Source organism: Drosophila biarmipes, chromosome 2R (genome assembly GCF_025231255.1).
Source record: "Drosophila biarmipes strain raj3 chromosome 2R, RU_DBia_V1.1, whole genome shotgun sequence".
Classification (NCBI taxonomy): domain Eukaryota; kingdom Metazoa; phylum Arthropoda; class Insecta; order Diptera; family Drosophilidae; genus Drosophila; species Drosophila biarmipes.
In genome coordinates, this window is record NC_066615.1 from 4,170,266 (window position 1) to 4,180,258 (window position 9,993).

General features: G+C 37.2%; 1 protein-coding gene across 5 annotated transcripts; it reads right to left on the reverse strand.

Moving 5' to 3' along the window:
- Window positions 1-1,233: 1,233 nt before the first annotated feature.
- LOC108029562 (G protein alpha q subunit) lies at window positions 1,234-9,358 on the reverse strand. Of its 5 annotated transcripts, XM_044091677.2 has the most exons (11): window positions 9,270-9,358; window positions 7,888-8,591; window positions 5,712-6,268; window positions 5,404-5,588; window positions 5,183-5,337; window positions 4,926-5,054; window positions 4,546-4,674; window positions 4,196-4,325; window positions 3,978-4,131; window positions 3,559-3,666; window positions 3,152-3,346 (listed from the first exon to the last, which is right to left on the reverse strand). In XM_044091677.2, exons 3-11 carry the CDS (start codon window positions 5,827-5,829, stop codon window positions 3,264-3,266), a joined length of 1,191 nt encoding a protein of 396 aa, XP_043947612.1. In that variant the 5' UTR covers window positions 5,830-6,268; window positions 7,888-8,591; window positions 9,270-9,358; the 3' UTR covers window positions 3,152-3,263. The 5 variants fall into 5 exon arrangements, with proteins under 5 accessions (XP_016957400.1, XP_016957394.1, XP_043947612.1 ...); XM_017101911.3 differs by lacking the exons at window positions 3,152-3,346; window positions 4,926-5,054 and adding an exon at window positions 1,234-3,070; XM_017101905.3 differs by lacking the exons at window positions 3,152-3,346; window positions 4,546-4,674 and adding an exon at window positions 1,234-3,070.
- Window positions 9,359-9,993: the final 635 nt, after the last annotated feature.

Sequence of the window (9,993 nt, forward strand, 5' to 3'; positions counted from 1 at the left end):
ATATCTAGTAGATTCTTTTGTATTAATTTGGTTTTATCATGTAATTTTAGTTATTAATCGTAACAATTGTAAGTGTAATCAAAATTATAAATTGTATATAAAAATACAAAATACATACATTAATGATTTTTATCAAATTCTCATTTATTATAGTTTCTTATTGAGTTTTATGTATAGTTACATACATATGCTCGGTTATGTGGGATATCTCGGGAGGTTTTTCGATTTCCACCGCGAGTAATTCGCCAAATATTTACATACAACGGTCTGAATTTCGGTGCGTATCATAAAAACAAGGAACCAATCTTTTAACGCAAAAAACAACAATCTGGCATACACACATACTTTTAATTTTAATGTTTTGGGGTTGCGACCGGATCCATAAATTGGGGAAGAACCCTGCTGAACTGGGGCAAATCAAGTTTGATAAAATTCAAAAGTGGAGTACCTTCTGGATCCTGTCCTATATAACTTTGATGTGATTTATGATAGTGGAAAGGCACAAAATTCAAAGGAATAAAACTAAAATAAACTAACTAAACGTGTGTGTATGAGACTGTATAATCGGAATATTCTATCATTGAAACCGCCGAAAAAGAGAGGTATTTTAAGATTGAATACCCAGAGAAGCCAACACGGAAAAAGGATCAAAATAAATGGGAGACTTTGTCTGCTCGCTGCTGATGCAATTTATTGGACGGAAAACCATATATATGTCAGTGTGTGAATGTCTATAATGCCAATACTACACATAACGGGCCAAGCCGAAATCGAAGCTACAAAATCGGATGTCAAGCCAAAGGGGCTGTGAATTGATATTCGGATCAATAACCTAAACCATTTCCATATCCATTCCGATCGGATCTCAAAACTCATTGGCTTTCTAGGCTCTGCTACATATTTTAAAATACACATTGACTTCTTGAAGCTTTTTAAAAGCTAATCCATTGGTTACTCATAAAAATGGTTAAATTACTTTATTTTTACTACATGTGGTTACGAGGATTAAAGCTTTATACAACACACTGTTGAATCGTACCTTAACTTAGATGCGTACTGTTTTTTTTTTGGTTTTTGTTATGCGCGGTTAAAGAATTCTCAATTTTTCACTCCCAGGCGTAGTCTTAAGCCAAGAGTCTTCCAAAGTGCCGATTCTTCCGTCGCCCCGACTAAACTAAACTCAAACTGATGAGAGGAGGTTGAGTCTTGGTTAAACGAAATAAGGGTAATAAATTATGAAAATGATTTTGCTTCATATTTATTTTACATACATGTACGTTTCTTTTTCCACATATGCGTAGAGTAGAATTGTTTATATTTGGATTTTTACATAAATAATTTGTTGATGGGTTTTTCTATTTATGTGCGTCTCTTTTAGTTATTCTTGTATATTAAATTAAACTAAAATTATAAAAACAAAAACAAAACACTGAACGCACTAGGCAGAGCAGATCGATTGGATAGCCGCGAAGTGTGTCCATTGTTGCATACATTTAGATCTATAAAATAAGCAAACAACTAACAAAGTTAATGTAAAAAGTACGAAAAGCTATATTTGATAACAATGTTTCGACTGAAATTTTGATGGCAACAAAAATACGTGAGAGCAAAACTCTTCCTTCTGATAGTTATGTTTCTCGACCAGTGGTATATCGCATTTGATTATATTTGACCTGATGCCTGATTAAATATCAATAAGTTGCATGAATTCTGCTGCTGTTGCATTGGTGGCTATCGACATTTTTACAAACATGTAATATTATTTAAATGGATGTTCCATGTAAGTGGCGTTCCTCCTACAGATTCATCTCCTTTCTTTTTTCTTGGTTTGCTTGTTTCATTCTTGTTTTCATGGTATTAATACAAATCGTAATTTACAATGTGGCTCCCTCAATACAAACTAATCAATTGTTACATATGATTTTATGAATTATTACATTATCTGTTTGCATGTATAGTTAAATATTCCGGTAAACAATAGTATCAATATTTACGGTTTAGCTTAATAAAAAATACAGTATTATCTGTGATTTCGTTTTCATCCATTTTATCAGCTTATCATTTTCGGTTTTAATTTTTACACGCTTTTATGCCCTGAAATCCTAATAAGAAACTTCTAGCATATATAATTCTTTGAATATATATTCCGGGGGATTCTTTACTCAAAATTTTGTTTTCTCTCTGTAGTTATTTTATTAAAATGTTGCTTTATTATGCTTCAGTACGACAAAGTTTTTCCGTTTGTTGTTCCTTATCAAGCTTTTGATTAAATTTAAGTTTTATGTTTTTGTTTTGGTTTTTATTACAAAAGTTACTATAGTAATAAATTTATTTTAATATAACAGAGTGACAACAAATATCTCGGACATACATTTTGCATAAAAACTTTTAAAGAAGATACAGTTCCTTGTTAAGAGGTTAAACTTTTTCAAAATCTGAAAAATCATGTGTTTTATTTGAATACAACCAGCAGTTTTCCATATAGTTCCAATCATTTTAGGTTACTGTCTTTTTGACCTTTTGGAGTTACTTTGCCGAAAAAATTATAAAATCACACAAAAACGTTTTCTGAAAAACTTTGTCCGATAGAAGCACTACATATGTTTTAATAAGTATTATAATTTTTCTACGAATCTTTATATTCGTAGTCTAAAGCGAGAAATTTTGTCCTGATTATTTGCTGTCACTCCGGATCAGATTTTGTGTTATTTTCCTCTCAAATTAAAATGTATACATCATTTTCATCATCTTGTTGATGCTGGGTTACCATCTCAGTTTAGTATTCTATTTATGCTACAATTTTCGGTTCCTGATTTTACAAACGTAAGAAACTTTCTCGGTTCTAATTTATGCCTAATTTTCGGCCACATTCGCTAGCTTCTCAATTCTTCTTTTATATTTAGTAAATATGCGAAAAAGGAATTATATGAATGTGTATGTGTGTTTGTATAAAAATCACAAAAATAGTTTTTCGATCCAAATCCAGTTTAGACCAAATTATATTCCTTAAGGTTCGATTGCAGAATTGTGTCCTTAACAGCTGCAAACACAAACCTTATATTTTCCGTATCTAAACAATGAAAAGAAAATGCAATTAGTTGGTTTTGTAGTAAAATTCAGGGTTAACTGCACACGCATTCCATTCAAGACATTTAACAGACTATATAGAGTTTTTATTGAGGCACTTTGAAAAACAATTCTTATACATTATAAATAAATTATTCTTTAGCATTGCCGTTATTCCTGAAATCCTCCTTGTCGAATTAGCCCAAATTGAATTCCTTAAGTGCATTTTGCATAATTGTATCTTTGACAGCGCAGAACACAAGTTTGATGTTTTCGGTATCTGTTACCAAGAGATCGTCGTTTTATTAAAAATCAATTTGATTGTGATAACATTTTGACTAGCAATACTCTACTCTAATCCGGCGGCAAAGCAAATGCATAGGTAGAAGAAACCAAAGATTACCTTTTAACTAGACTTTTTGAGCTGAAAATTAGAGTCACATCCACACGCACTTTCTGACCACACATACCAAACGTTTACAAAACACTTACCTGTAGCACAGGTGAAATGAGAATAGATAATTTTTTCGGAATCTGGATTTAAATCTACAAACATTCGCAGTATGAATTCTCGGGCCGCGATTGCATCTCGCTGTGGACCTAATTTGATAGAAGGCAAATAAAATGTTACTTCTAGCATGGTACTATGCAACTAGCATATAGTCTACGGATGAGTTTGGCATTTTGAGGCATTTACATAGAGCTTAAGTAAGGTGGTTAATAATAAGGTGAAAGTCCACCTGTGGCCGTTGTAAAATGCGAATAGCATTGACGTTCAGGATCTGGATTGGAGGCCAAGTACTTTTTCAAAACAAACTGTTTGGCCGCGGCGTGATCCTGCTTTGGACCTAGTTTATCGGCGCATAAAGTCGTTCATAACTATGGCCACCTTTACCATTAAAAACACTTACCATCGTACTCAGGGAAATAGTCTACCAAATGCGAATACATTATTTTCTCCTCCAACAAGTCCTTCTTATTCAGAAAAAGAATAACGGACGAATTTTGGAACCATGGGTATGTAATTATAGTACGAAATAAAGCTTTAGATTCCTCCATTCGATTCTGAAAATAATAAAATATAGTATCAATTGAAAAAAAATTGCCATTAGCCAATTAATAATAATACCTCATTATCAGATTCAAACAAAATTTGATCGTATTCTGATAGCGCTACCAAAAATATAATTGATGTCACATTCTCAAAGCAATGAATCCACTTTCTTCTCTCGGATCGCTGACCTCCGACGTCCACCATTCTGTATATATATGAGAAAAAATACATTTTTATTGAAGAGTTTTAACAAAGATTTACTACATTTAATGCAGAACTTAAAGCATTGAATTCCAAAAGCGCAAGCGACAAATAAAATTGTTAAATAATATATAAATAAGAAATAGTATTTTACTAGCTGTATCATAACCATTTGCATTTCTAGCCTTGTCAGATATTTATCGCATTATGTTTTGAATAGATACCTAAACACAATGCCATCCAAATCGAAAGGATACTCAAGAATACCAGTTGTCGGCACTCGAGCACGCAGAATGTCCTGCTCAGTTGGCAAGTAATCAGCCTGCTCAATTCGAGCTATGTCGCTCAAGTAGCTAAATTAAGTTAATAAATAGAGTTTTAAGCAAAGAACGTAAACCACAACCGGATCTAGAATAGTTTTACAATCCGTCTCAGTCCACTAAGTTCGCAGAAGGCCCTAAATAACTGTCTCAAATGAAAGCTTCAGTAGACATGCGCTAAAGAAATTCTGAAGACTTTTGTTAACAAATATAAATAATCGAACCATAACCAAAACAGAAATCAGACACATGCAATTGAATAATGTGAAAAGGATGTTATGTACCTAAATCTGATTTCTTCTAAATCAAAGGGATACTCAATTATCCCTGTTGTCGGCACACGAACTCTTAAAATGTCTTGCTCAGTGGGTAAATATGCAGGTTGAGCCACACGATCGAGATCCTTCAGATAACTATACATAAACAAGATAATTTATTTAGTTTGCACAGTCAGTGTTTTCGGTCTCAGCAGTTAGTTTTTGGGTGTGATTTTGGGGAAAGAATATAATTCTTTTCGCTTGCATGTCAACGGGTAACTCACTATTTGGCTGAATCAGTCAGCTGATATTCTCTACGACGATCGTAGCACTCCTGGATGCCAGCATCGTCCCATAGCGTTTTGATGGCATTTAAGTATGGATCCTCGAACGTGGTAACGGTCTCGTAATCGATGCTCATCACCAGGTCGGCCAGTTCCTGTTAATGACATTCATGGTTGCTGATTAATCGCACATGTACTTGTGATGCCATTGCAATACTTACGCTATGCTCTCCCTGGCCATAGGAAATCTTCAGCATGTCCATTGCCTTAATCATTGACTGCATGGCCATGAATATGTTCTGGAAAACCAGCTTGATGTACCCACGCTTGTCCTCATCCGAGTAGCCGCTGCCGTGGATAATACGCATCTGTTTGATAAACGTTGACTTGCCGGACTCGCCCGTGCCTGGGGATATGGGATTTAAAAATATATAGCCATAAATGCCGGCCACGCAATGCAATTAACCAGCCGCCTTCAATTGCATTAAGCCAAGCTAAGTGCAATCATAATATGTCATGTTCCACTTACCCAGCAGCAACAATTTAAGCTCGCGGCGAGCATCTCTCTTGTCCCGGCGCAACTGCTTCTCGATTTCCTGATTGATGCGCTTTTGTTCCTTGGCCTCCTCCGATAAACAGCACTCCATGCTAACTAGATTTATGGACGCTTTCGCGTGCTGCTGCCACTACGCTCGACAGGCCGTTTCGTATAGAAAATGTATGCTGTTTCGATGGCGGGATGGTCTCGTGGACACCCTTCTTTGGACCCTGAGTCACCTCTCTAATTGGTTGTGTGATGCGCGCTGAATCCAACGTGTCCTAACTGCGTCCTCATCCAGGGGAATTGCTTTGTACCCGTTCCAAGTTACAGATTTTGTTTCAGTTTCAATTGATACATTTGTACTTTGGCGATTCTGGCTCTGTAGATCTTATCTTGTCCAGCGCTTACGATTCAGGCTCTCTTTGGCTATTGCTATTACTAATTACGGCGCTCTACGCTAAGTCCTTGACCAGATTTCGGTGCCTCGGAGGTTGAGAGTGATGGTTACAAATGAACGAAGACCACATCGAACGATCCAAGAACATCTGCAAAAAGGCGAAGCTTTGATTTAGCACTGGCTTGCATAATATAACCGTAGGATCTATTGCAACTATGTCTCTACGGACCACCAGAGTTGTTAGCTCAACGAGAGTTCGCCGTGTTGTGTCCAGTGCTGGCAATTAACATTTCATATTTGCTAGCCTGCCCCACAAGCTGGAAACGTCGATGACGACGTCGGATATCGATGGCCCATGGCTACCCCTGGCTTTTCGCTGGCCATGGCATTAGCTTTGGCTCTGTTCTGGGTCGGCTCTCTCTGCGCAGACCTGGGATCGCCCTCCGCCAGGTGGCAATAGATTGAGGAAGCGTTCGCCCAACGGCCCCCACACAGGTTCATTGCAAGAAAGCTGATTTTGGTAAATATATGGCTTCGTTGGCCACAGGTTCGGGAGAGTGTTCTCTAGGTGAGTGGACTAATCTCGACTTGAAAATCCTAAAAATCCTAGCCATCAACATTTTTGGTTTATAAGTTTAATTGTTTACCAAATATAAATTGAATTCGAATTTGTTCCTATGGATTTTGGTTTTCGCTATTACCCTAAAAGTTTCAAGCTTTTTTTTACAAAATAATTAAACCAAATGGTTATATACCATTAAATGTTTAAGACAGTTTTTTTCTAGAGGTTTTGGTCCACCCAGCGAAATTGTTCATTGATGGGTTCAGCGTAGGGCAAGCCTATAGAATATAGCCTATAACCTGTAGTCCGTGGCCACTGGTGCTATTTCCCCTCTGTTCCTGCCCTCTGTTCATATATCGAGTGATTGCTAATCCAATTTAGTTGGCGAATACATTGACGCGGGTCGAGGTAAGGCTTTCCAAATATCGATGGAACCTTTAGAAACATTTTTGACAAAAGTTCCGCAGGGGGTAGTGGCAACCGCTGGTGGGAGAGTATGGAGATCTTTGTAAAGTCATGGCTAGCCTTATAGAACCAGGATTAGTGCACTTCGCTCGGAAAGCATTTCTCGTTGAGCAAAGCCACAAAATCTAATTAGCAGTAGCCGCAAATTTCAGGGGCAGGGGCACGCAATTGGCGCAGTGAAGCGTTTTTTAACAATAGTTTGCCAGATATAACATGCCACCAAATCGGAGGTAGAGTAACCCACCGAGAACTGGTCTTATCTGCCTTACATATGTATATGCTTATGATAAACCAGTCAGAGATAACGTTTGAGTTGTCTTCTTAATCTTTAGACGGCTACTGTTCATTCAGAGAGGGTTATTTCTGTTGCAGTCTGTGGCAGTTTCGAAAAAACGATTATAGATCGGAAATAACAGCTTATTGCTCATTTTGAGACCTCGCCGATCCCTTGCTTTCCTTGCACGGGAGTAATTATTAGCGAATGGTTTATATAACAAGATAAAATGCCTATATAAAAGTGGAAGCATTTTTTAGAAAATACATGAGTATTTTCTTAAAATGGCTCATTTATAAGCTTTTTTGCTTAAAAATGTTTTTGAAAATAGGACAAAAGCTGCAAGTTTCTTTGCCTTTTTTAAAATGGTATTTCCTTATATTAAATACATATATTGGGCAACAAGTGGTCAAGTTAAAATAACCACAGATCTTAGGATTGTAATTTTAGTTTTAGCGTTACTTACTTAAAAACTGTACGGAGACACGATATCAAGGGTATGCAGACGAGATTCTCCAAAAGATGTTCCGGTTCTCCTCCCGAGTGATTTTTGCTAGCACTATTTTATACAAAAGTATGCAATTTTGATTCCATACGGCGATCTGAGTTCTTCCGCGTGTATCGTAGGTTTTTTGGTTCCCAGCCGATTTTCGGTCCGCTTTAAAATTATTTAACTTAATCACGCGACTTTTTTGCGGCTTGTTGTAGGTTTTGCGTTACTTTAGTTAGCTTAAACTAATTACAAAAGCATTTCGTTCTTAGTTGGTTTGCGGTTTGGAAAACATTTGTTTTAAGGAACGTGTGTAGTTGGTTAATTTACTGGTGCTTTGTAATATAAAAGTTACGTGTACGTCTGTTCGGCTCCTTTAATGTAAATACGATACTATTTATGTATGTGGGTATATATAGCTTCTCCTTCTGGTTCTCTGTGTGTTTGAGGGCAGATGTTGGGTTTTGTCGTTTCTTGTTGTTGATTTTAAACACCAGTCTGTAAATGCAACGAAGTTTCAACAAATATTCATTGAGGTGTAATTGAAACGGAAAAGTATGTACGACGACGAGCGGTCTTCAAATTGATTTCACACGAAACACTTAGTGGCTCCTTTTGTATTTAATTTTCTGCATACTTTATGCTTCTTGTATTTGTTTATTTTTCTGTATGCAGTGGAACTGCAAGTAAAAAGAGAGACAGAGAGATAAGGAGACGAATGAGGGGGTGGCATGGGTGAAATAGGAATGTGCATTCCGGAAAATCATCATCATACTGGTCTAAGGTAAACACACACAACCCTGCCCCCCTTTGTTGGACCGCCCGACTGAAACCCACAAACTATCCACTCCTCGCAAGCCTTTTGTCGACCCCAAACAGAAGTTATTGGCTAATAACACCGTGCGAGGCATAGTGGCAAAAACCCACTTCGGATCGAACAACAAACTAACTTTTTTCAATCCTCAACTTTTTCCTCTATTTGTAGTGTTTTCCTCGCGCAAGCAGTGCGACTGAGTGCGCACTGCTTTACGAACGAATACACACAAATATAAGCGAGGGCGTTAACGAAACGAAAAAATTTTGATAGCAATGCGACTCGAAGATTTCGCGATTCGATTTGCCGATTGTTAAACTATTGTGGAGGGCCCTGTCCAACAGGCAGCACAATTTGGCGAAAAAACGCACTTTACACTGGCTTTTCGGAGACGTTTTCGGTGCTGGTACAATTTTTTCGTAGGGACTTTTTGGGGCTCTGCCAGGGGCGGCGGAGGGCGACCGCTGGCTGGCGGGGCGACCGATCTACGGGGATTTCGCTCGAAACTCATAACATATTCGAATTGGCATCGCTCGCTACTCACAACATATTTAATTTTGCATTTTTCGCTAACGTTGACGCACGACCGTAGTTTTTGAGGACAGTAGAGGTGGAAAAACATCGATGCCAGCATCGATACCACCGATGTTTGCGAAACATCGATGTTGGTCGGATCGTCATCGATTATTTGCGAATTATAATTTTATTTATTCTTTACAAGTTATTTATATTATGCAGGGAGCGCGCAAATTAAAGGGAAAAATTGCAGTGAATCAAAATTAGGCCTAAACAAGAGACTAAGACACCCTCGAATTTGGTATTTACAGTGTGACGCCGCCAACAAACACATCATTAACATATATTTTTAAAGCGTACTTTACGTTACATTGGGAAAACATGTTATTAGTCTGTTTTTAATGTTACCTAACTGCTTAACAAAGTTGATCCGTTAAAAATAAGTTTTATTTCAAACATCCAAAATATCGATGCTCGGAAACATCGATATTTTCCACCTCTAGAGGTCAGTGTTAACGCACGAGAAAGACGCAAACATACCATCCGACGCGCATCAAAATATACCAAAATTGCAGTAACTGTGCGCACAGCTAGCACCTCTTGCAAGCAGTTTTCATTTGAGATTTTAGTATTTTAAACATAATGAAATCATTTTTGTAACAGAAGTTTTCGCTTTTTAGTACTGACTTATGTATAATAAATCAATATTTTAGAATATGATACTAATCATAGAAGGGCAAAAAATTTATAAG

Coding starts and splice junctions, on each gene's coding strand:
- LOC108029562 (XM_044091677.2), bottom strand. CDS start 5,829: ATGGAGTGCTGTTTATCGGAGGAGGCCAAGGAACAAAAGCGCATCAAT. Junction 5,338..5,403: donor ATGGCCAGGGAGAGCATAGC/GTAAGTATTGCA, acceptor TGTCATTAACAG/GAACTGGCCGACCTGGTGAT. Junction 4,326..4,545: donor TTGGATGGCATTGTGTTTAG/GTATCTATTCAA, acceptor ATATATATACAG/AATGGTGGACGTCGGAGGTC.